The 26,832-nt window shown below is 37.8% G+C and overlaps 1 protein-coding gene across 2 annotated transcripts in view; it reads left to right on the forward strand.

The window, feature by feature from the left end:
* The window catches only part of EEA1 (early endosome antigen 1), an 86,210-nt gene that overhangs the window by 43,311 nt on the left and 16,067 nt on the right, over positions 1-26,832 (forward strand). For both annotated transcript variants that reach the window (XR_016281226.1, XM_089523976.1), the window contains exons 13-20: positions 521-640; positions 1,476-1,679; positions 4,520-4,720; positions 6,160-6,273; positions 7,072-7,227; positions 20,902-21,041; positions 21,411-21,741; positions 26,035-26,136. Coding sequence is in view for 1 of the 2 variants with exons in the window: in XM_089523976.1 (XP_089380102.1) it covers positions 521-640; positions 1,476-1,679; positions 4,520-4,720; positions 6,160-6,273; positions 7,072-7,227; positions 20,902-21,041; positions 21,411-21,741; positions 26,035-26,136 (1,368 nt within the window). In the remaining variant the exon portion in view is untranslated. The remainder of the gene's footprint in view (positions 1-520; positions 641-1,475; positions 1,680-4,519; positions 4,721-6,159; positions 6,274-7,071; positions 7,228-20,901; positions 21,042-21,410; positions 21,742-26,034; positions 26,137-26,832) is intronic.

Consider the following 26,832-nt stretch of genomic DNA (forward strand, 5'->3'; position numbering starts at 1 on the left):
CCATTCAAATGATATACAAAGTAGATAAATGATACCTCTCAACAGATTAATGGATTACTTATGCTAAGAGTCTTTTAAATTTTATTTTTCCCTCAGTACTTTTCAGTGGTAAGGCAAAAATTTCTACTTTTCTCTAGATGAAAGAGTGCAACAGGTGTGAAAATTATTGCTATTGCTGCCTAAACGTAGAACATCAAAAAATCCAGTTATATCCAAATACCTATTAATGGGACAGCACCCTATATTTTTTTTAACTTGCAAGTCTCCAGATATGAAATACTATGGCCGTTTATATAATGTTCTTATAGAGAGGTGCTTGTTGGTGTGGAAAATTTCTTTGTTGATACAGTATTTATTGTTTTTGCTTTGCCTGTCACAAACATAATATTTGTCTTCTAATTTAATGTAAAATGTATCTATTATAAAGTGCTTCAGTATTAGATTAAATGATAAAATGCTATTAAACTACTGAATTGTGCTTATCAGTTTTCAGTCAACAGTCTGTGACTATTTTTCTAAGCTAAAGGAGAAAGCAGCAAATGCAACTGAACTGCAACATCAGTTAGATAAAATGAAACAGCAGCATCAGGAGCAACAGAATCTTCAACAAAGCACAACAGCAAAGCTGCGAGAAGCCCAGGTAAGAAAGTTCTTACTATTTGGGAAAAGTTTGTTGCCAGAGTATGTAAGTCCAGTGTGCCCACTACAGGAAGATAAGAATCTGGCTAGTATTGTTTATGCTTTGGTTATTTGCAGGGTAGATTATGTGATGTTTTTGATGTGATTAGCATTAAGTGGGCTGGACACTTACTCTTGTTCAGAATTTATCTGCTCATCTGCTGGAAGTCACATCACATATTAACATCTGTTTTGAAATACATTTATTGGCTCCTGAATTCTTCAGGTATTCGGTTCAAGATATGAATCTTGACTTTTAAAGCCCTAAGTAGTATAGGTCCCATGAACCTGAGGTGCACAAAGAGCTCCTGGAAATGAGTTGTGAATGCTAGGCTGTCCACAACAAGAACCATGGGTCCTACTTTTGACAACTCTGGCCACTTGGAGATTTGGTATGTACAGTGTCTCCTTAGTTTGGGAAAGCTGAGGTTATGCTTTTTGTCTTTTAGAGGCTTGAATAACAAAAAATGTTCTGTGTGAAGTCCAAGGCTTTCATGGCCGGTGTCCATAGTTTTCCGTGGGTTTTCCCGGATACGTTGCTGTGTTCTGAAAGAATTTAATAAATTCTTCCATAATGCGGCCACACAACATGGAAAATCCACAGAAAACTATAAAAATTGGTCTTGTTTTGCATGTTTGCATTTCAGAGTTAACTGTACAGTATTTTATTATTGCTGCCTTAGGTGTTTTTTTAAGAGTCTTGAGTTTTTCTGTCAGGGAAATCTCTAAATACTGTGAATAAATAAATATATTTGAACATTTCATAATTAATTTAAGCTATTGTATCCCCTTCCCAGAATGATTTGGAGCAAGTACTACGTCAGATTGGTGACAAGGATCAAAAAATTCAAAATCTTGAAGCCCTGTTACAAAAAAGTAAGGAGAATATCTCCCTGCTAGAAAAGGAGAGGGAGGATTTGTATGCCAAAATTCAAGCTGGTGAAGGAGAAACAGCAGTTCTTAACCAGCTACAGGAGAAGAACCACACATTGCAAGAACAGGTAAGAAATTATTCAGCAAGAACTGTAGGCTTATTATAGAGTAGCAGTTTCCAAAAGGTCTACATTGGCTTCCCATAGGATTTTGTCACTTTCCCTTTTTATATATAAAAATATTAACTAAAAAGATCTAAGAATCGTAGGGGTACATTAATCATCTTTTTGGACTGCCTGGGCTGTTTTAGGCCCAGGAAAATGCTCTGTTCAACTACGAGTTAAACCAGAAGTCAATTTCAAAGGCTCTGCTTAGATTGTAAACAGCTGGAAGTGGGTGGAGGGGGGTAAGAAGAATATGACTAAAGTATTTTCCCTGTGCCCCTTTAGGGCACACAAGCAAATATAATAGGAAAAAAAAAGATCCCCCAATTTAACCAGTTGGGGAGTACTGTGGGCTTCAAAATGGCTTTATGAGGCCACATTTGTTCCAGAAATCACATGTTCTCTCTCTTATTATTGAATAATAAAAATGAGGTGTTGAGCTATTGTTTGATTTACGCTATACGTGCTGGTTGAAACGGGACATTTTAAAGGATGCTTCTTCTCTTTCTCATGTCCTGTCCTGGATTGGGAGAAAGGTGGGATATAAATCAAATAAATAAATACATTCCATAATTTCCTCCCTGACGACCAGTATCAGGCAGCAGTGTTATCATGGACACAATGGGAATGACAGCTGGTGTTGCTAACGTTGTGTCCATGACAACACTGCTGCCTAATACTGGCCAGGCCAAAAGTTAGATATACAAATCTAAGCGTGATGAAGGCCGCACATTCCTGTGATACCACTTCCTCTTTGCCCAGTACATAACTCACAACGAGGCATTCAGGAAAAGCTTTAAGCACACAGTGCTTTCCTCAGTAGATGTGTAGGAAGGTAGTAACTGACACAGAGACATTCAACCAAAGGATTGCTTGCAGAGGTATACAACAACTGTGTGCGCACCATAACCCCTTTGCCAGTAAAGCCCCAGCACCATAAAGGGAAGGGAGTAAGGAAGGAATGAGTCCTGTTCTAATGACAATAGCCAGACAGTTCTAGTTATGAAATTAGGACCTGCACAGAGAGCTCAAGGCCTCCCAGGATACAGATTTGAGTCCCATTGTGACTGCAGGTACCCCTCGTAGACAGTTCAGAGCTTGGCATGCAGCATAATCTGGTGTTTGTCTACAGGGGATTCAGATGTCTTAGGGAAAGTGCCAAGGAAGGAGAGGCACTGTAAAAGTAAATTATCAGCCTGGTAGATCAGTGGTAATGAGCAATCCAATGGGAAGCAAAAGTTGTAGCTATAGTATCTGCCTAGGAGATGTTGAAGTGACCTCTATGTGGAAATGCTTACTTTTTTGACAATTTTGGTAGCATCCCTGATATTGAAAGTGAAAAGAGCCCAGCGAGTTTTGCAAGGAAATCTTAACTTTGTGAAAGCCTTGATGCCCATGAAGACTGCAAAGAGAGACACAGAGTTTGGACATGTTATTTTTTGGATTATTATTACCAGATTTGCCAGCCAGAGTGTATACTTTTCTCTGTCATTGTATTTTGTTTCTGCGTCCTGTTATACCTGTTCATTGTTGTCTGCTGTGTACTGCACTGGGAGGAAATGCATGCTGTCTCAGAAAGGCAATGCTGCTTCTTTCCCAAGCATAGCACACATTCTTGGAATCCTGGGAATTCTTGCTACCTAACATGAAAAGTGAAGGCATTTACTATTTAAATGTCAGAGTACTTCTCTCATTGATGTTAATTGGGCTGTATGACATCTTTATCCCAAAGAACCTGCAGTGCCAAGAGCTGGACTTTTCATAGTATGTCGAAAATCTTGAGTCACTATACCGGAGATGTGTATAGCCTTGTTCAGCGCAACAGGATTGGCATCTTACTCGTATAACTAATTGTCCTGGAAGTGAATCCCACCAAATTCAGTGGGATTAATTCCAAGTTATGTTGCTTTAGATCTTCAGTTAATTTATCTGTCAGTCTGTAAGAGTTTGTTTTATGTTTAAGACATAAAGCAAATAAGCAGTAATTGAGAGATGTCATCACAGCCTTTTGGATGATACTTCCCTCAGTAATTTATTGTGACCTGACTTTGCTTGGCAATACAGCATAGAGGTTCAGGAATTCACAAAAAGATTTCTTAGGCTTGAAGCAGATGGGCCAAAAGTGTCAGCTTTGGGCTGGTTTGGAGGTGTGGTGTTTAGATGATGCATGCCCCGAATGCGGCTAGAAGTCCTTTGATGCCAAACCATCGCAGAAGAACTGGGTCAAGAAGGAGCGGATAGAATTGGTTCAGGGCCATGGTGGCGGCTCAGGTTGGGACTGGGCACGTGTGGACATTGTTGTCCTGGCATGAATGGCGCTGGAGCAGTATGAGGCTGCTCCATCTGGGCCGTCAGTTTCACCCCTTAGTAAACTTTTCTTGCTTTTCTAGTTCCTGTAATTTTGTTGTAATTTCCACTTCCCACTCCACTTCTGCTCCACTTCTAGTATTTCTTTTTTCTTACTCTTCTGTAAAGGAATACCTCGGTTTTGTTAAGGGCTGTTGTTTCAGTAGCGATAACTATCTGCATAATCAGCTGTAGTAAAATAAAAACAACTGTATTTCAGGAATCTTTTGTATACTGAAAAATGTATAGAAAATTGCTCCTTAGATTACCTTGACTTTCAGTGACAGAAAAAGAACAAACCAAAGGCTTTTTTCCACTAAGAGGACTGAAGGAACTGATAAGCATATCTGAATTAACTATTCCGCACTTCCCTTAAATTAGGCTTATAGCCATTGTAAACCTTCATATTAGAAAAAATATTATTTTTTCTTTTAATGAGTCTTTTTGTTCATTTGTAGGTTACTCAGCTGACAGAAAAACTCAAAAATCAGTCAGAAAGCCATAAACAGGCTCTAGAGAATCTGCATGAACAAGTACAGGAGCAAAAGGCACATCTAAGATCCTCTCAAGATCGTGTTGTCTCCTTAGAAGCAACTATAAGTGAGCTAAACAGTCAGTTAAGTGAAAGCAAAGAAAAAGTAATTCAACTTGATTTGCAGGTAATGTAATGTTATACTGCTTGTGAATAAGAACACAAGAGGAGGGAAAAGGTTTTGGATGAAGTTCAGTAAACACAGTAGCAAAAGTCTGTCTTGATCTACTTCAGAAAAGTTGACTATAACAAATAGCGGCTGCATTTGGATATTGTGATTAACCGTGACTTATCGTACTCTGACAGCAGTGAGCTTTAGTGCACCTTGGATTTGTGTGCTCCTCTCTTCACCTTAGTTGTAGCTATGAGGGGAAGATATGGAGATACTGGCTATTGTTTAATGGTTGTTTATCATTTTGTCTCATTCTTGAGAAATTGTGGTTAATTCTTTTTTGTTTAGCCAACTTCTAACCCTGTTTTATAAATCTGGCTTGTTTCGACAGATTAAAATTTTAATTAAATTCAATTTAGGTGTCAGAAATAATAATAAACACTGCTTAATATTTACAGAAAGAAACCACAAACTGTTGGTAATAAAACAGATTTCCATGGGGGGGGGGGGGGATAGTGATGTTTTCAAAATTAATAAATTACCTCAATTATAAATTATATTTACACTGAATATTTAAAGTATATTTTAAAAAATATGGTTGGTCTTTTTATCTTATTGTAAGCTAAATGGGGCAAGAAAACTTAGAGTATTGGAACAGCTGGCAGAACTGGAAAGAAATATGCTTTTGTGAGCCAGCGTGATGAAGTGGTTTGAGTGCTGGATTATGATTTTGGAGACCAGGCTTCTAGGGTTCGATTCCCAGCTTGGCCATGAAACACACTGGCTGACCTTGGGCAAATCACATGCTCTCAGCCTCTGAGGAAGGCAATGGCAAACCTCTTCTGAACAAATCTTGCCAAGAAAACTCCATGATAGGTTGGCTTGCCATTAGTCAGAAACTTCTTGAAGTCATACACCAACAGCAACAACAGATTTTATATATTGGGTTAGGATTAGAATTCCCATAACTTGGTTAGAGTCATGGGCTACATGGCCTCTTTCCCTTCAGACTAGCTTGGGACTATCATTGGAGTTGTCCACTGGTCCTTAGATTATTATAGATACTCTTTTGAATATATTGGTTTTGCTCTATTCAAAGTGAGTTTAAAGTTGACTTGGACAAAAGGAGATGGCATAGAATATAACTGTAGATTGCAGTATAATTATTATCAACATTAAAAGTCATTTCCTATTGCTTGGGAAAAAGCTGTTTTCTGAGAGTTGTTCAAAAATAGTTGTTCTTGGTGACTTACTTTGGAATTAAGCTGAATTTTCTCTTCCCTGAATCAACAGACAGTTGCTCTGGTGGTTCAATCACATCTTTTGCGTATGGTGATGTGATATCAAATATCTTCTGAACTGTTTATCCTAAGAAAACAAAACTTGCTAAAAGATACCATAGTTGTGTAGTATTTGTAATCCTTACATAAGTACTTGTTTTAACTCTTCTTCAGGTAAAAGCCAAGACGGAACTGCTTCTATCAGCAGAAGCTGCAAAAGCTGCTCAAAGAGCAGATCTCCAGAATCATTTGGACACTGCCCAGAATGCATTACAAGATAAACAGCAGGTGAGATAATCAGTAAGGGATTACTGTTTAAAATCAGATCACTTATGTTAATCTTTCTTCATATTGGCTGTAATATGTAGCTACATCATAATTTCATATTAACAGGATGGCATGGAGGAGCAATCCACTACTGTTGGGTTTTCCCTGCATGCTAACTAGGGGGAAATTATTTAAAATTTATTTATCTGCTTTGTATGAGTGATTAGAATGTAGGTGAGTCTCTTAATTTGTATAAGCTAGCATTCCATTTGAGTTAATTACTTTGGTCACATTCTCTCTCTCTTTTTAAAATAAACCAATAATGATATTGTTAAGGGGCTGGATGACTTCCTATCATTGATGGTATCTCTAATGGTTTTCCTGCATTGGCAGAGTGTGAGACTAGATGATGTCTGAGGTCCTTACAATTTTTTATGATTCCATAAAATCCCTCAGTTGATTATAATAATTGCAATATATTCATGCCCATATTCAGTTACTAATTTGAATGTTTATTTTTAATATTAAAATGAGGGAGCTGGGTAGCTTGTGGATTTCTCTATCCAGGATATTCTCTGTGTTTAGATTTGGATTTAGATTTTTGTGAATTCAGTAGATTTTAAGAGTATGAAAATGTTTGATGTAGTGTTCTGCATTTTCCTTTTTTCTTGAAAACATTATTGAAAAATTTATTAAACAAGCTGGGGGAGGTTCAGGTACAAAAATACCTTTTGCAACTATGATGAATATGTTTTCATTGAACATACTTAGTGTGACAATATGTTCTCTAAAATTACCCTTTTCAATGTCTATTAATAGGAACTAAATAAGGTCAATACACAGTTGGATCAGGTTACTACTAAACTCCAAGACAAACAGGAATACTGCACCCAGTTGGAAGCTAATCTTAAAGAGTACAAAGAAAAGCATCTTCACTTGGAACAAAAAACAGAAGAATTGGAAGGTCAGCACAAGGTTTGTATCCAGGAGTCTGCATACCTGGTTTGTTCATACATGTAAATATGATAAGTGTAATAACATTGTCAACATGAAGATAGAATCATAGAATCATAGAATCATAGAGTTGGAAGAGATCACAAGGGCCATCCAGTCCAACCCCCTGCCATGCAGGAAATCCAAATCAAAGCATCCCCAACAGATGGCCATCTAGCCTCTGCTTAAAGACCTCCAAGGAAGGAGACTCCACTACACTCCGGGGGAGTTTGTTTCACTGTCGAACAGCCCTTACTGTCAGGAAGTTCTTCCTAATGTTGAGGTGGAATCTCTTTTTCCTGTAGCTTGCATCCATTGTTCCGGGTCCTGTTCTCTGGAGCAGCAGAAAACAAGCTTGCTTCCTCCTCAATGTGACATCCTTTCAAATATTTAAACAGGGCTATCATATCACCTCTTAACCTTCTCTTCTCCAGGCTAAACATCCCCAGCTCCCTGAGTCGTTCCTCATAGGGCAAGGTTTCCAGACCTTTCACCATTTTAGTCGCCCTCCTCTGGACATGCTCCAGTTTCTCAATGTCCTTTTTGTTGGGGTGACTAGGGAATTTTTCTGATTTGAAAGCTAGCATCAGTTTTTTCTCAGCTTGCTCATTACCTCTAAATGCATAACATTACAGCGCTTCATAAATAAAGGTTAATAAATAATAATAATAATAATAATAATAATAATAATAATAATAATAATAGAAGAAAGGGGGAAAGAGTTACCTAAATTGTAAAGGAGAGGGGAAGTGTTTTCCTAAAATTACTAGAAAAAAAACAGACAAACATGAAACAAATAAATTACACTACAAAGATGATGTTTTAGTATTTTTAATGAATTTTTCCCTACTGGTTGGGAATAAAAGTGTACAAGTACTGGTCCTAGTCTCTGGAGCAGCAGAAAACAAGCTGGCTCCCTCCTCAATATGACATCCCTTCAAATATTTAAACAGAGCTATCATATCACCCCTTAACCTTCTTTTCTCCAGGCTAAACATCCCCAGCTCCCTAAGTCGTTCCTTGTAGGGCATGGTTTCCAGACCTTTCACCATTTTAGTCGCCCTCCTTTGGACACGCTCCAGTTTCTCAATGTCCTTTTTGAATTGTGGCGCCCAGAACTGGACACAGTATTCCAGGTGGGGCCTGACCAGAGCAGAATATAGTGAGACTATTACTTCCCTTGATCGAGACACTATACTTCTATTGATGCAGCCTAAAATCGCATTGGCCTAGCAATGGATGCAAGCTGCAGGAAAAGAGATTCTACCTCAACATTAGGAGGAACTTCCTGACAGTAAGGGCTGTTCGACAGTGGAACACACTCCTTCCTCAGAGTGTAGTGGAGTCTCCCTCCTTGGAGGTCTTCAAACGGAGGCTGGATGGCCATCTGTCGGGGATGCTTTGATTTGGATTTCCTGCATGGCAGGGGGTTGGACTGGATGGCCCTTGTGGTCTCTTCCAACTCTATGATTCTACTCTTTATTTTACTGTATATGATACATACTATTTATCTCACTGCATAGAGTTGTGTGGAAGAAAGTACATCTGTAGAGTCCCTTATTACCTTTTAACATTGGTGCTGTATGAGTCTGTGTTGAGCATCATGCACATGTATAGTAAAGAAATAATTTATAATGATTAGGGCATGAGTCAGTAAAAAGGCTACTTTTTCTTCGTGGGCTCTGAGAATCACAAAAATGGGTTATATCTGTTGCTATGCAGTAAAGTTCGGAAACTTCTGGAATCACTGGGTAAAACTTAGTTTGCAACTTTTTGGTGGTAGCTCCACCCACCCCTATAAAGCCCCTGGCATTCCTGCTCTTTCCTTAGTACCTTTCGTCTGCTGCACTAGCAGTTCGAGGGAACTGTGCTCTGGTTATCACTTGTTAGACCTCTCAGCTTGTATTGACCTCACAGCTTATTATTGCCCATTCAGCTTGTTGTTGACCTTTCTCTGGGATTATAGCCTGGATACTGTTAGTAGATTGATCGATTTGGACTGTCTGACTATTCTATTTGGTTTCCTGATTGGCTCCTTCAATTTGGGTTGAAAATGGCCTCTTTGAAACATTGTGGCAAGTGTGGAGTGAAGACCTCCACCTCTGACCGCCATGACCAATGTGTCTTATGTCTGGGGGAAGGCCATAATAGAAAGACTTGCCCCTTTTGGAAGTCTATGATGACACAGACCCTCAAAAACCAGGACCTCAAACTTAAAGCTGCCCTTTGAGATCAACCTTATGGCTGGCCTCGGCTCCTGCCTTGGACGACCCCTCTGCAGCCGGCTCTGCTGGGTTGAAAATTGAAATCTGGAGGAAAATCTGGAGAGAAGTCCTCTAAAGATAAGGCCTCTTGGTCGGATAGCCAGATAGCTTCAGTTTGTCAAGCTTCTGTTTTTAAAAACTTCATTTTAAGTGAAGATTTTAAAGCAGTACTTTTATGAAGATTCATGTCTAGCCATTTCGTTAGCTTGTGTAGCCTGCCTCAAAAAGGGGATTGTGAACAATAAGCATAAAAATAAATAAATACATGATACTGTTCAGAAACAAATGAACAAAAGGAGGTAAATATTTTTCTAAAATAAAATTTGGAGTATAATTTTGGTATTATTCACTGACTGCACACAGTGTTGGAATGTTGATGTTTGTCAGGAATATTGATGTCCAAACATCACATACCAGAGATGTTCTCCTGCTGAGCAGAGTGTTTTAGTGGGTAAGACTGAGATGTTATCCAGAATCACAACTAGGTTTGAGCTGGAAATATTGTTAAAAGATAAATATTTGGATTTTATTTGAAATACAGTTTACTGAGAGTGGTAAATAATAGCCCTAAAAATAAAAACTTTGAAAAAATAATATCTGAACCTTCATTGTCTTTTCCACAATGTATAAAATTTAATTCAGACTATGCTTATAAGGTGTATATGGAACATACATGAATGTTATGTTTAGACTTGGGTCCCATCTCCAAGATATCTCATTATGTGTGCACAAATATTCTAAAATCTGAAAACCTCAGAAATCCAAAACACCTTTGGGAGACTCAGTCTGTGCTTCCTTGTCAAATAAATTCCGTTTCCCAAGGCTTGAAATAGCACACGCGCACACACACACCTGAGCATAGTAGAATTGCCCTTAACATTCCATGTGTGTATAGGGGAGGCAATAGTGCTCCAGGGTCATGCAGGGGGCCAGAGCGGGCTAAACAGGTGTCAATTGTCCATGATTGACTTAATCCAACATTTTTTTCTCATGGTAGCAGACAGCCAAGCCACAAGCATAGTCTACTTCCAGATACCGATAATGGATTCTGATGGATTCCCCAAAGCACTTGGATGTGAAACCTTTGGAAGGAGCTTTGAGGTTAAAGTCTCTCTCAGTTGTGATTTTAACTTCAGAGTTAATGAAATTTCATCAGTGTTGATATCTGCAGTTCTGTCTGAGGCAATTTTGTTGTTTATCTTTTAGTTATTAGAGCCTGAGAACATAAATAACATGCTTGGTTAAGTCTGATCAACAACTTATATGAAACTTTCTCTTTCATGTTTACTAGATGTAGCAGGGAATTGATGTCCACCAGGTCTAGGACTGGGTCTAGGTTGTAAATGCCTCATTGAGAGTAGGAATGGTTCATACCTCTTCCAAATTAGCCATGATATGACCATGTCTGAAGAAGTTTTCAGTGGGCTCCCAGTCTTGTTGTGGAGTTAGTTTAAATTATTTTTATTCACTTATTTCCCATCTTCCCCCCAATAATGGGATTCAAGGTGGCTTACAGTATATTAAAAACAGTAACAGAAAAACAGTAAAAGCTGTACAAAAACATATACATAAACAACAGTTAAAATATAAATATAAAATTTATTTTAAAAGCATTTATACAATCTGTACAGTTAAAACCATTACAATTAATTAAAGACCATATTTTTTTTAAAAAAGCTCAGCAAAACAACACAGCACCACATTTAAAAAGTCACATGTAGTGTCTAAAAGCCTGATGAAATAGGAATATTTTTACTTGCCAGCAGAAGGGGGATCAAAGATTTTAGAGCTCTAACAGTCTCATATAGGAAGATGGCTATGTCAGACAAAGCTGTTTTATATTTGTATTGCCAAATTTGGTTATCCAGGTTCCTGCAAAGCTAAAGGGTCACAGAAACCATTATCCTTTAAAACAGTTTCCTCTTATGAGAACAGCCCTTCAAGTATCCCAGACCAAGCTGTATGGGGTTTTATATACCCTGTATAGGGATTTATACAAGTTGTATTGGGTTGTATAGTTCTGATGTTTGCTAACTATTTAGGGGTTTAAAAGGAGTCATCTTTTGTAGACTGCCTTTACTGATGTTTGTATCCCCAAATATACATGTTCAGAAGCTATGTTCTGATGCAGATGAAACTATACTAGTAGCCACAAGGGAGATGCTGGTTCTAATAGTATCCTGGTTCAAAAGTGGCTTCCCCAAGTGTTGTGGCACCACTTTTGTAGGTTTTTTGGCAACAGGCAAAGACCTCCTTTATAGTCTTCCTGACATCAGACTGAAACAAGGTCTTTTAAATAATTAATACTTTATGGAACTTTTGCTTTTAAAAGCCTGATATTTAATTGCTTTTTTCGTGTCTAATAGTTTTGTTGTTTCATATTGCATTTGAATTGCTTCATTTTGTAGTCCCTGAGAGAATTTATATTGTGAGATTTGTTTGCATGAGTAAATAGAAGTCTTTGAATTAGTCCCAGAAAGACAGTTGCAGGGACTTCCCTTTAAGCAGATGTGGGCAACTGCAATGAGCCCAGGGGCAATTTTGTATACCTGGTAACTTTCCTGGGCCACTCAGATGGCCATAAATGCAACCCCCCAGCTGGAAGTCCACTTCTGGTTCTAAAAAGGTTTTGATATTTTTTTTATTACACAATTCAGTGGTGTCCTGGAGCCTTTTAAAAAGGTAAACTGCTACTCCTTGAGGCTTCTAGGAGAGGCAATTTATCTTTTCAGGATAAAGCCAGAAAAAAGGCAGTCTAGGGGATCTGGAGGATCTGAGTGCTGCACAAACAGCCTTAGAAAATCCAATGTGACTCCCAAGGCTGCACTTTGCCCATTTTAACGATTTTACCATGGATTCTTATCAACATAGAAGTGAGCATCTGGTTGGGGAGCCTTTCTCTAGGAGCTGATGACTAGCAATCAGGACTTGGTGAGAGCTGGACTGACATGCTGTGCTGAGAGCAGACTAGATTTCAAACTCTTGATACAGAACAGTCATGTGCTTAGATATATTAAGAATGTTTTGATATAGCAGTGGGGACTTTCATAAGCATGATATGAAGCAGTGAGATGAAAGTTTGTTAGCATATGGCAGTGATCTCAAGCATGAGGTAAGCATTCTGAATGTGGAAGTCACACCCATAGGTTTTTGGCAGGTTGCAAAAACTTCAGGTAACTGGTTGTGTGGGTTTATTGGCAAGGCAAGTATTGCACCGTTTCTATCAGCTGTTGACTGAGCTGATCTCCCCTTTATTATTTTATACAAAAATGATCTTCTGTGGCAGACTGGAGGGTAACAGCTGACTATCTCTTCATACTCAACAGGCTTTCTAAAGTGAAATGCTGCACTTGATAAATAATCATTTGGATAGTGAGCTCTGCATAGGGAACTAATGTTCTATTGAGTGCCTAGTACAAACAACAAGAGCTTCTGGGGAAATTGCTGCTTAACTGTCTCTTGCATATAGAAACTGTCCTCTGTAAAACTAAGAGTGGAAAATAACTTGCTATAAATTCCCATCCTTCTTAGAATACCAAGGGCAGTCTAACTATACAGAAATGGGTATTTTAATGGTTCCAAATTAAGGGGGTGGAGGTAGGCAAGGCTATTAAGGGATGTCCTGCTTTCTTTCTTTCTTTCTTTCTTTCTTTCTTTCTTTCTTTCTTTTAAAAGTTTCCAGTCTTCTAGTTAAACTTTATAGTTAAACTTTCTTCCTTAGTTATTTTTTTTAAATTTTATTGTTAAAAATTAGTACAACACATACAATTTCATACATACATATATACCCATACATACTTATATTTACATCTAAACTAACTTGCTTGCAAACTAACTAACTTGGCTAACATACATTCTTACCTATGCAAATTACTTCTTCTTATTTCCTTCAAACTTCTCTTCCTATACTCTTCTACAATAAAGGGAACCTTTCATAATCTTCCCTAAATAACTTCCCCAACTACTAAGTTCACCTTCCCTATCCTCTATATCTTCACTACTTACTCTCACCTTCTTCACTTACTTATACCTGCTACTATTTCTTACCTATCTTTCCCAACTCATCACTCTATTCTTCTCATTCTTAATCTATCTTCTTACTCTCCAACACTTCCATCCATTTATTGACTTCCTCCTATCCTTCTGGTTCCTTCAACATTTGTGACTTTCCATTGTTCAATTTTTAAAAGTGGATCTCGTTTCCCTTTAGTAAAACAGTGTACCTTAATTCCCACCTCTCTTTACAATTAGTCGAGTCTAGATTTCACATCTAATTAAATGATATTACCGCTGTCGTGCCCCATTTCATCTCTATAAACTTAATTACCTTTCTCCATTCATCCTCTGCCTGTTTGTTGTCCTCATGTTTCAGCGCTTTAGTTAGTCTGTCCATCATAATAGCCTCATAAAGTTTAAGTATCCAGTCCTCTATAGTTGGGCTATTAGCGTTCTTCCATTTTTGTGCAAAACAAATCCGTGCCATAGTAGTCAGGTAGTACAGGATTTTCTTTTCACTTCCTTTTATATCATCATCAAATATACTCAATAAAAATGTTTCTGGTTTCAACTGTATTTTCTTACCCAAAATTTGGTCAATCTGCCTACTAATTGCTTGCCAGTATTTCTTTGCCTCTTTACATACCCACCAACAATGGTAGAAAGTCCCTACTTCTCTTTTGCATTTCCAACATAAGTTGTTGTTTAATTTATAGATTTTCGCCATCTTGGACGGAGTAATATACCAATGGTAGAACATTTTATAATAATTTTCTCTTAGGTTCTGAGAAACTGTTAAATCGAAGTTATTTTTCCATGATTTCTCCCACTGGTTTAGTTTTATTGGGTGGCCTATCTCTCTCGCCCATTTAATCATATCCTCTTTCACGATCTCTTGTTCCATTTCGAATGATAGCAATATTTTGTATATTTTCCCGATCAGTTTCGAATTATCCTCCAATAGAATTTTCCCTAAATCTGAATTTCCCTGCGATGGTTCTATTTTATGTGTTTTAAGATCCTCCTTGTATCTTAATAGAATTTGGTTGTACTCGAACCAATTAATTTTCCAGCCCTCTTTATTAAGTTGTTCTCTCGATTTCAGAGATATTTCCCCGCTTTCCATTTCCAATAAATCTCTATTTTTGTACCATTTTGAGTCCACTGCCATTTCTCTCCTGTGGAAAGCTTCTTGAGGGGAGACCAATCCTTCGATATTTTGTGAAATTCTATATCTGTACTTGTTCCAAATTTTTATGAGGGCACTCCTAATACAGTGCATCTTAAATGCTCTATTCGATTTGTCCTTCTCGTAAATTAAATAGGCATGCCAGCCAAAGGTATTACCATCTCCCTCTATTTCTAACAGATTTCTATTTTCCAAATTCATCCAGTCTCTAAGCCACATTAGCCCGCATGCCTCAAAATACAGTTTGAAATTTGGTAAACGCAAACCCCCTTTATCTTTAGAGTCCTGTAGCAATTTAAACTTTATTCTGGGTTTCCTGCCCTTCCAAATAAATTGCGTCAAATCCTTGTCCCATTCTTTGAAGGGTTTTTCTGTTAAGATGATAGGAAGCATTTGGAACAAAAATAAAATTTGAGGTAACACCATCATTTTAATGCAGGCAATTCTACCAGTTATGGTAAGATTTAGTTTGTTCCATTTAAGCAGATCCTGTTTAATTTTTGCCCAGGTTTTCTTATAATTATTTTCAAATAAGCAATTCGTTTTATTTGAAATCTCTAGTCCTAAATATTTCACCTTCTTTTCTATTTTAATACCTGATTTATCCTCTAGTTGTTTTTGTTCTTTAACATTCATATTTTTAGTTAGGAAGGCCGATTTTGATTTGTTAATATTACATCCTGTCATTGTTCCAAATTTCCCTAAAATCTCCATAGTCGGACCTATACTTTCAATTGGATCTTCAAGAAAGAAAATCAGGTCGTCTGCAAAGGCTCTGGTTTTATAAGTTTGATTCTTAATCTTAGTCCCTTTTATGTGATCATTATTCTTAATTTCTTTCAATAGTAATTCCATTATTAATAAAAATAAAGGGGGAGAGAGTGGACAGCCCTGTCTAGTGCCCTTTCTAATGTCTATAAAATTTGATTTTTCTCCATTAATTCTAATTTGAGCTTTCTGGTTTTCATAAATTCTTGTTATCCAATTAATAAATTTGGATCCAGCTTGGATTTTCTCTAAAGTTTTTATTAACGTATCCCATTTAACTGAGTCGAATGCTTTTTCCAGATCAATGAACAATATTCCCACTTGTTTGTCATTATGCCTCTCGTAATATTCCAGGATATTTAGGAGTAGTCTCGAGTTGTCTCTCATGAATCTGTTTGGAAGAAATCCTCTCTGATCTTTATCAATCAAGTTTTTGAGGCAATATTTCAGACGATTAGCTAATATGGTGGCAAAAATTTTATAATCGTTGTTCAGAAGTGAAATAGGGCAGTAATTCTTGGGTTCCAATATATCTTTCCCCTCTTTAGGCAACATTATTATTTCGGCTTCTTTCCAAGAGGGTGGTATATTATCTTCTAGGGCATTATTCATAATTTCTTGTAAAATTCCCCCTAATTCAAATTTAAATGTTTTATAGAATTTTGCCGTTAGGCCGTCGTTTCCTGGAGATTTACCCAATTTACTTGTGTCAATTGCGTTCCATACTTCTTGAGTTGTTATTGGTTGGTTCAGGTATGACCTTTGGTCCTCAGATAAGATTTCAATCGGTGAAGAGGTGATATAATTTTGGATTTTTTCCAGAGTTCCTGGGGTTCCTGGGTCATCCTTATATAAATTTTGATAGAATTTGACAAATATTTCTTTAATTTCTTCTTGTTGAGTTACTATACCTTTTTCGGAGTTAATTCTATTTATAAATTTTTTCTCCTTCTCTTTCTTTAGTTTATGGGCTAACCATTTGCCTGCTTTGTTTGCATGTTCAAAGTGCTTCTGTTTTGCTAGTTTAAGTTTTTTCTCTAGTGCTTCAATTGCTTCAATCTCCAATTGTTTTTGAATCATTTTGATTTCTCTTTGGATTTTCTTATCACTTGGGTGATTCTTGAGTTCTTCTTCTCTATTTTTAAGCAAATTATTCAGTTTCATTACTTTTTGTTTTTTCTGTTTTTGCACTTTTATGTTCCACTGTGAAAAGAAACCCCTAATAACTGCCTTCCCTGCATCCCACACCATAGGTAGTTGTGTTCCTTTGTTCTTGTTCTCATTTATAAAGTGATGGAACATTTTCTTAAATTCTTCTACTATTTTTTTGTCATTCAGTAAGTCTTCATTTAGATACCAATTTTTCGTTTTGGTTGTTTCATTTAAATTTAAAGTAATAGGGTTGTGATCTGAGATATCTCTGTTTAGAATTATCATTTTAGTCACTTCATTGATTAAATTCTGCGATACAAAAAACATATCCAGCCTAGATAAAGATTGGTGCCTTTCGGAAAAAAATGTATAACATTTTTCTTTGGGGTATAAATGTCTCCACACTTCTACCATACCATGACTTTCTAACAAGTTAAAGAAACTTTTTGGTAATTTACCCTGCAAATCTTTTATATGTTTATCAGAGGCTCTGTCTATTTTGGGTTGAATTACCCCATTGAAGTCACCCAGTATGATCAAACTTTCATAATCAAATTCTTGTAATTTCTTGTGCACCTTCTTATAGAAATTGCTTTTATTATCCTGAGGTCCGTATATACCCACTAGAAGGCATTTCTTTCCTTTCCAACATATTTCAACCCCCAGAAAGAAACCGTCTTTATCCTTAAATATTTCTTTGGATTCAAGGTGATCTTTAATATAGATGATAACTCCTCTTTTACTTTGGTCAATTGATACAATATACTCTTTACCTAATTTTGGGTTCTTAATCAATCTTATGTCCTTGGTTCTGATATGAGATTCTTGTAAACATATAATGTCAGATTGGTTTCTCTCTAGGAAGAGAAATACTCTTTTTCTTTTTTGGGGAGAGTTGAGGCCTTTGACGTTCCACGACAAGATTTTCATGCTTGTTAGTATGAATTTACCACAAAGTTTACTACAAGACCAGAAACGTCAGTATATTAATGAGATCAATATTTTATTAAGAGAGGCTTTGAAGTACAAAATCCAATAGTACCAACAAACTAGGCAGCAACTAGGCGTAAAATCCACATCTCAACAGTAATCAATTAATTAATGTTTAAAATCTACCAAGAAAAATGCAAATTTACTTGAATAAATCTAATACAAATTCAAATTAGGCAGGGAGGTAGGAGTTTGGTATTTTAATACTAGGTACCTAGTTTCTTTACTCTTTCCCTCCCCTTTCGTCCTCCTTTCTCTCCCTTTCCAATTCTTGCTGAATCTCCTTTAAGAAGTCTCTTGCTTTCTCAACTGTATTAATCCTTATTTTCTTTTGCTTCCATGTTGCCTGAACCCCTTCAATCTCTTCCCATCTAAAGGGTATATCGTACTTCCTTAGGTTGTCAATCAAGAAGCCGTAGTCCTTCCTTCTACGTAAGATTTTCCCCGGAATGTCCTTCAGAATCATCACTTCTCTTCCGTCTACTAATAATTTAGCTTTATAGCTTTGCAGAAGAACTAAGTCCCTAGTTTGCTTACGGACAAAGTAAACAACCATGTCTCTGGGTAATTTTTTTTGTTTGGCTATATAAGAGTTGAGTCTGTAAATACGATCTAACTCCCAGGGAAATTGTGCTTCAGGTTCTTCCACAAATTTCGCTAAGATCGGGGCTAATTCCACATAGAGGTTTTCATTCGGTTTTTCTACCAGACCACGCAGTTTAAGGCAGTTCTCTCTTTGTTTCAGTTGTAATCGTAGAATTTGTTCCTGATCCTCCAACATTTCACTTTTGACCTCAGCCATCTTTTTCTCCATTTTCCCTGAGTGTGTTTCTAAGTTTTTGATTCTTCCGTTCATCTTGTTCATCTCAACATTTATTTTGTCTAGACAGGCTCTCACTTCGCTCATTTCCGCCTTAAATTCACTCTTTAATTCCTCATTTGATCTTTGAATTTCAGCATTTGTTTCAGCATGAAGTCTCTTCATTTCTCCCATCAGAGTTTCAAAGGGATCTGTAGTTTTATTTGAGTTCTCAAGTGACGGTCTTCGAAGATTTACAATTGATCCTTGGGCTAGAGCCGTATTCTTGCGGGTACCTGATGCCATTTTAACAACTGATATAGATAGTAGTATGTGGGTGGTTACTAATATGTGGATATTTATTCAACTCAATTTAAAGATTTCAACCAATATTGATGTTGTCTTAAAGCCTAAAACACTCACTCGGTGTTACTATAATTTTATCAAGGGAGTTCTATAAATCAATCTTCAGGGAATTTGTCTTGAGTTGTCTCAAGGGGATTTTAAAATGTTTTTCCTTTCCTTTTTCCTTCTCTTTCTTTCTCTCCCTTCCTCACCCTTTCCCCACTCCTTCCCCCTTCCTCCCTTTCCCTTTTTTTTTTTTGCAAAGTCCGATTAGGTCAAATATTTAATTAAGGCAAGTTCTCATAAACAAAATCAAATTGAGTATATTATATCTCACAGCTAAGTTGGAATCACTGAGGCCCTTGTGGTAAATTTAAATATCCCAAACCTATTATATGGCCCCTATTAGCCCTTCTATCAACACAGTTTCAAAAGCAATGTAAGAGAAAATCAATAACAATGAGGATTCAACAAGATTAGTATTCACAAACAAAAGTAAGTGTAAAGAGGCAAGGCTTAACCAGTTCTTAAGAGGAGGCAAACAATTAGCAGGGAGTGAATTAGATTAACCCCACCTGTTGCTATTTAAGTAGATATCTGCTCTAAAGTATATACAGGGAACAAACAAAGTATACCTTGTTTCTTTCTTAGTAGTTTATACCTACCTCCCTGCCTTATAATCACATTTCATTACATCTAGATCTTAAAATATAGTCTAGTATAATATACTTAGAATTTCCAAGATACTGTAGCTAAAAAAAAGGAAAGAGACTGTAACAAAACACAGTAACAAACTTACACACGATGTTTCAGAATATAATTACAATTTGTGATGTTTAGAATTCGGCTATTTAGCAAGATTACAAAACAACTTCAAAAGTTTATTCCAAAAGGATGAATTTCACTTACCCTCTCCCACCCTTATGGTCATCAGAAACGTCAGCGATCAGACAAGCCTAAGCGTTCAAACAGCTACAGGCGCCATTTTTCCTTTCCCCTCTCCCTCTTCCTCCTTCCCCCCCACAAGTTCGTCGGTCTTCAGTCCACCTTTCCCCTTTAACAGTTTTACTTTCAATGGAGGGTCTTCTTTCCGCAGTTCAAAAGTGTTTTAGTTCCTTCTCCTCCCAAAGCCTTTTAAAATAGAGCTGCTAGAAGTTGGTTCTGCTTCAGCATCACTTTGGCACAGCGGGTCCCCCTCCTTCGCGCTCCTCCACGCTGTCCCTCGCTCTCTCTCTTTCCCCTGCTTTGGGCTCGAGCCTCGCTGCTCCTCGGGTTTACACAGCACCTAAAAATAAAATACAAAGGGGATGGGGGTAGGGGGATCAGAAAAGGGGAGGAAAGGGAAGGGAGAGGGGAAAGGGAAATTAAAAAAGGGGATAGAGGAAAAGGAAACGAAGAGGACTTTCCTCCAGCACAGCGGGCTGGCGTCTCTTTGCTCTCAGGCTTTTTTCCTTTAAAGCAGACTCCCAGCACTCAACTTACGTCTCTCACTCAAGCCTCAGGCTTTTAGGGTCAGATCCCAGTGCAGAAAGTTTAGCTTGGATAGATTCTTTCTTTCTTCTTCAAATTTCCCCAGGTAAGTGTAAAGTGGTGGCGGCGCCTCCGTCTTCAAGCTGCGGCTTGAGACACCTCTGCCTGCGGACGTGGCTGCTCGAACCCCCGCGCTGTTCCGACACTCAGCTCAGATTCGGTCTGATGGCAAATTCTCTTTGCTTTAATATTGGGGGGATTTTCTGCCGAGCCCCTCTGCCTCTCCCTTACCGGGGAGTTTCTTCTGGGTGGAAGGTACCTTACCCCGACCACCCCCGTCTCCGCCGGCCGTAAGCGTCCTCTGGAGCCTTCTCTGGAGGAGGCTTTTCACGCCGCCATTACCACCGGAAGTCCAAATGCACTATTATTCTTCCTTAGTTATTTTTGTAGCTGCTGGCAAGGCTGCAAGTTCTGGCCAGGTAGACAGAGGGCTTCTTGTCTTGCACAGGTTAAAGATAGATCATGTCCCCATATATGTGGAAATTCTGTTACTTATATATGTTGCTCTCAACCCAACTAGAAGAATAGATATTTATAATCAAGATTGAACAGTCGCTCCCTTTTTTCATTCTGGTGGTTTATTTAGTTGAAATTTTAAACTTCTTTAAATTCTTCTGTTACAGAAATTTGAAGCTGACATTCTTGAAATTACAGGAAGTAAAGAAAAGGCACTTCAGGAGCTACAGCAGCAAAGACAGCAATGTACAGACTTAAGTCTCAAGGCTGCAGAATTGACCAAACAACTAGACTCAGAAAGAGAAATGTATGCTAAACTGCCTAAATGTACTACCTTTCTTTTCTGTATTCAGTTGTAAAGGGTACTTAGAGATTTAACATCTCTTCCCTTCCCCCTCAGAATGAAATCTATTAAGTTATTAATTCACAAGTTTCTTAATTTTGCATTTTAACTCACAATATATAGTTAATGGATTTTCCAAATTATATTATGTAGCTATTGTGGCAAAAATTAACATTAGTTAATCTGATATTATTAGTTATCATTGGGATAAAATATGGAAAGCATGTTGAATACTTGAAATGTATTGTATGCTGTGAATGCTTTTTAATGTTTAAAAATGTTTATTACTGTTTTTATATATGTTTGTGTGTGTTTATTTGTGTCTGTATATAGAGTATCTGGTTTCAAGCTAGACCTTCAAAAGAAATGTGATTCCTTAGAAGAAGCAAACCAGCAGATATTAAAGCAAGAAGAAGAAAATAAAAAACTGAAATTGGATATTGAAAAATTACATCAAGATGCAGACAAACAGAATAAGGAATTCAGTGGAAAATTGCAGGCAATGACAGAGGATTTGAAGAAATTAGAACTGGAAAAAGACACTCGATTAAAGGAACTTGAAGCTATCAAAAACAAACTGTCAAAAAGCACTGAATCTCTAAAAGAAGCAAAGGATGAATTAGAGAAAGAGAGACAAAAAGGAAAGGCAGCCGTGGCAGAAATAGTGAGTCATCAATTTTAAACTATAGAGATTTCTATGTAATTAATTTGTACATATATAAATACTAGTTATGTATTGCTATTTTCTCTGAAAATTTAGGGCAGTATGCTAATTATGATGGGATTGGCTGTGACAAATTAATGGTGCCATAACAATTTGAAATTACAGTCCGTCCTCGCCTTACGCGGGGGATCCGTTCCGGATCCCTCCGCATAAGGCGAATTCCTCCTATGCTCGAGCCCCATTGGAAACAATGGGGATCATGCGCGGCGGCGCGGCGGCGCAGGCGCGCACAGGGCACAATGCGTGCGCGCACCCATTCAATTGAATGGGACGTGCCGCCCCTTCCGCCCCGTGCGTGCCCCTCGGTTTGAGCGCGTATGCTCAAGGCCGCGTATGGCGCACCCGCGTATGGCGCGGGCGCGCTGTAAACAGTTCACTAATTTAATATAATTAAATCTAAGTACAGCCCAGCCGCATTTTACGCGGGCATGCCATACGCGGCTTTCAGCATACACTGAAAGCCGCGCTAGAAGAACCCATCGTGCACCCCAGAAGAACTAATGGGGCATGCGCCCATGGCTCATTGTTGCATGCCACTGATACGAGCCCCATTAGTTCCTATGGGGCTTCAGCATACGCTGATTTCCCCCTTATGCGGAGGGATCCAGAACGTAAGGGGAGGGTGCACTGTCTGATTATTTTCTGGTCCTGGGCATTGGCTTGGATCAGATTCTGAATGCTATTAATTTTTGAACAGTATTGGGAAGAATTAAGATTAGTAATGAAGTATCTTTCTTTCATGCTCACTGGGAAAAAAATAACACTTCTGTATATTTTTGTAGGGGTTTTCTGGAGCAGTTATTAAAAAGATATATTTAACGAATCTTTATGGTTTCCGGGGGGGGTGGGTGGTTGTGTGTGGAAAAATCCCTATAAATGACATCCATAGGGATCTCAAATTGCTCAAAAGCTCTAAGGATCATTTGTGTTGAATATGAACAGATATGTAATGACACTTTATCACACCCTAATGAATATTGAGATTTTTTAGAAGGAACCTTGATGCTCTGTTGGATATGAACCACTAGAACATCTTTTGCTTTGATGTTTGAAATTATGAATTTGGAAAAAATGTAACTCTAGAAGAAATTGCCCAGAGGTGACAAAGCATCAAGACAGACCTATTTGTGTACTCATAAGAGCCCTGCTAGATAGAATACAGTGCGCCCGTGCTATAGGTGGGCGCCTCATACGTGGCTTCCAGCTTTCATGGAAGCCAACTTACGCCTTATTCGGCTTATACGGGGGGTGGTGGTGGTTCAATGGACCACTGTAATTTATAGTGGGTATAAAGCCAGAGGGACAGATGGTAGATTTTTCTGGTGTATCTGCCATTGAGGTACCCTAATCTAGCTAGTTGAAGAGATTTCTGGCATAGTCCAAGAAACCCTCAAGGCAGTTGTATTATTTTTGACCAGTTCCACATTAATGAGCCTATTTTGGACTTCATGGCTGTCATTGGATTGAGTTGTTTCAATATTTAATCAGCCCAATACATTATGTAGGACACACTCTGGACATAGTATTGTGACTGGGCTTGATGCTCGTGATCTGAAATTATTGTCATGATCCAATTTGTGCCAGGTGAACTTTTGATGGACAGTGGCATTTCTGCAGAGCTGGTTGACCCATGGTTTTCCTTCAGAGACATGTCAAATATTGAATGTGGAATTCCAAGGATTCTTGAATGTTATAGGGATTTTCCAGTTGAAATGAGTGGTGCTATTATTAGTGCCTTGGTCTTGTCATATGGAACAATGATATGGAAGGGTCAGTTGCCATGATTGCTGTCAAGGACTGTCATTTGAAAGACAGATGACATGTCTTATAGTGACAACTGTTGAACATAAATGTTATAATCTATACTTTGTTACTGAGGAGCAATGAAGCATCTTCAGGCACCTGTCCAACAGTTGTGATCTTTCCTAGATACATGGTGACCCATGCTTTGGCAACTGTAGATTGGATTACTCTAATTTTTGGATTTTCTGTAATGCATTATATCATAATAATTAATTACTATATCATAGTAATTAAGGGACATAAAATAAGGACAACTGTAAGGGGAAAAATAGCCCAAATAAGTGTTGAAATGTGAATTCCACAAGTAGAATATTAGAGCAATAACCCTGTCCCAGGGACTGGTATGGTGAGGCAGACTATTTTGTTTAAAGTGAAGGGCACTATGTCAATGGAAGCTTCTAGACAGACATTATGACTTGTAGTACTTGATAGCCTTGTCCTCCTTGAATTTGTCTAAACTCATGACTGTTTCCCTATTTTCTAGAAGCAAATTCCACAGCTTAGTTAATTTGATGTGTAAAATACCTCCTTATCTACCTCTTTATCATGTATGATTACAAACTGTATACACTTAAGTATAAGTCTAGAAATTTAGGTCACAAAATTGACCCAAAAAACCTGAGTTGACTTATCCATGGGTCAATGTAAGTACTGTATCTTAACTCTTATTTTAAAAAAAGAACTCACCTGTGGTGAAAGGCAAGAGTATAATCTATCCTGGAAGCACCAATCCCCTCTAGTCTGTCATCCATCCAGCCTTAAGAATGAGCACAAAGAGCTTGTCTGCTGGAATTCTGTAAATTCTTTGACATTGTTTTGCTTTGTTACATCCTTTAGATCCTTTGCTATATGCCCTTAAGTTTTACCCTTGACTTATCCATGGATCATATCAAGATCCATAATTTCGGCCCCCAAACGTGCACTCAATTTATACATAAGGTCGACTTCTAGTTATATATATACGGTACACTGCTTTCTTTCCTTTTTATAGGCTAAAAATCATTGTATCCTTTTCTCATGGGGTAAAAGCAGACGAGCCTCTGCCTGCTCCAGTGAATATCACCCTGTGATCGGCTGGAGACTGCGGCAACTGGATAGCCTGCTCTGAAAACGGGCCACCGCCGCGGCCCCCACACACCTCAGGCAGCCTCAGGGAGGCTTCTGGCCATGTTGGGGGCATATGTCATCTGCATGCCATGCCCCCGAACCAGCCAGAAGCTGCACATTTTGGCTCGTCTGTTTTAGGCCATGGGGAGTTAGTTGTTCCAGCCCCATGATTTTACATCTTTTGCAATGCTAAAACATTATTTTGCAGTGTGGTTATTAGAACTGCACTTGGCATCCCAGATATTGTCATACATAGTTTTCTATAAGGGATTTATAGTACTGGCACAGTGTTCCTTAATATTGTATTTATGTTGTTCACAGTTGTTACAAAATCCCAACTTTGAAGCATTATATAAATCAACAATTTTTCTTTTGTCTTCAGTTCCATGTGGATTATGGTCTTAGGTCCTCTAGATATTTTGACCTAAAGCTCCCATCAGTCTGACTCAGCATGACTACTAGTAAATGATTATGGAAGTTCTAGGTCAAAACAACAAGAGGGTTGAAGATTTGCAGTCCTAAAGAACTGAGTGTAAAGGTCGTATTTGGTGAATTATCTATATTTTTTAAAATGAATGGAAGCCTGCTTTAAAATGTACTTCTGCAACATATGCTCTTTTAACAGGAGAAAATATATTTTGTCAGCTCCAGTCTAAGAAGTTATATGTGCAAATTAAACATTATTTTGTCATGCATTCAGAGCATTTATTTAAATAAAGTTATTTAATGCTGCAAAGATTTATTATCTGTGCTGGATTATTGCTATTAGGATTATTTTTTATCTTAAAAATGGAAAAGCTTGACTCTTTGGTTCTAAATATGAAATAATAATAGAGATAATAATATCTTACAGAAACAGGGAAGCATAATTTTAAAACAGGAACCTCCACCCCCCGTTACCATCTGCTATTGTTAAAGTGTGCTTCCAAAAATATATTTTTGTTCATGTACTAAATGTAAAATAATTAACTTTAACATTGGCTGTTTTTGGTTCTGTCCCTTGTGATAAGCAATGATTAATGAAGATAATCCATTGTGGAAAAAATAAACATTTTTATTACTTAATCGTGTTGTAAAATACTGTGTTTGTGGCATGTATAGCCAACATTATGACAGACTGCACAACAATGTATTGTTGATAATACGCATAATATACAGTGAGTTCATGACATTCATTTGCTCAGAAACGCACGGTTCACTATTGATCTGGGTCTAAAGGGATGTTTAAATTAATTAGTGATATTTTGTAATGCTAGTCATGTTTGTTTGCATATGTTTTGAGGATGAAATAGAAAGCTCACACATTCCCTTTTTTTTACACAGGAGAAGTCTTGTCAAGAAGCTAGAAGGCAGCTACAACTGCAGTCAGAATCTATAGCTAAAGAACAAAATGAATTGAAAAACTCATTGGAAAAACAAGAAGGGGTAATGCTTTCTAAGTGGCTGCAAGGGTGAAGTCATGAAATGTCTGTTTTAGCAAATAGCTTTGCTAGATTCAAACTTGAGAAAGTGAGAAGTACTTGTCTCTGTAGATTGTGCACAAAATAAGTTTCACTCAAGAATAATGAATTACTGTTCTTAGATTAAATAATGATGTCATGTTTAAAATAGTAACGGATAGTGCAATCTTTGGAAGATTGCAGTCTTAGAGGACAGGATCAAAATTCAAAATGACTTGAATAGACTGGACAGCTGGGCAAAAGCTAACAAAATGAAATTCAACATGGAGAAATGTAAGGTACTGCACTTAGGGTGGAAAAATGAAATGCACATATATATAGGATGGGGGACACCTGGCTGAACAAGACTACATATAAAAGGGATCTAGGAGTCCAAGTAGACCACAAGTTATGCTAGAAGACGCTAACACAGCTTCTTCTTTGAAATATATCCTCTACAGGAATTCCAAAAAAATATTTTATTGCTGCCTTTAGCCAAAGTTTTCATCTTTCTCTGCTGCTGTTCCTCCAGTACTATTTCTGTTCTCCCCAGCTGCGGGACCCTAGCCTCTCAGGCTGATGAACTAAACAAGATGATATTGCACTGCCACACAGCCAATTAGTTTGACAACAGGAAAAAAGAAATGGTGTAACAGGGTCACAGTACAGACCGCTGAAAGGT

This window comes from Sceloporus occidentalis, unplaced genomic scaffold (genome assembly GCF_023333645.1).
Source record: "Sceloporus occidentalis isolate IW3139 unplaced genomic scaffold, rSceOcc1.0.p SCAF_5, whole genome shotgun sequence".
Lineage (NCBI taxonomy): Eukaryota > Metazoa > Chordata > Lepidosauria > Squamata > Phrynosomatidae > Sceloporus > Sceloporus occidentalis.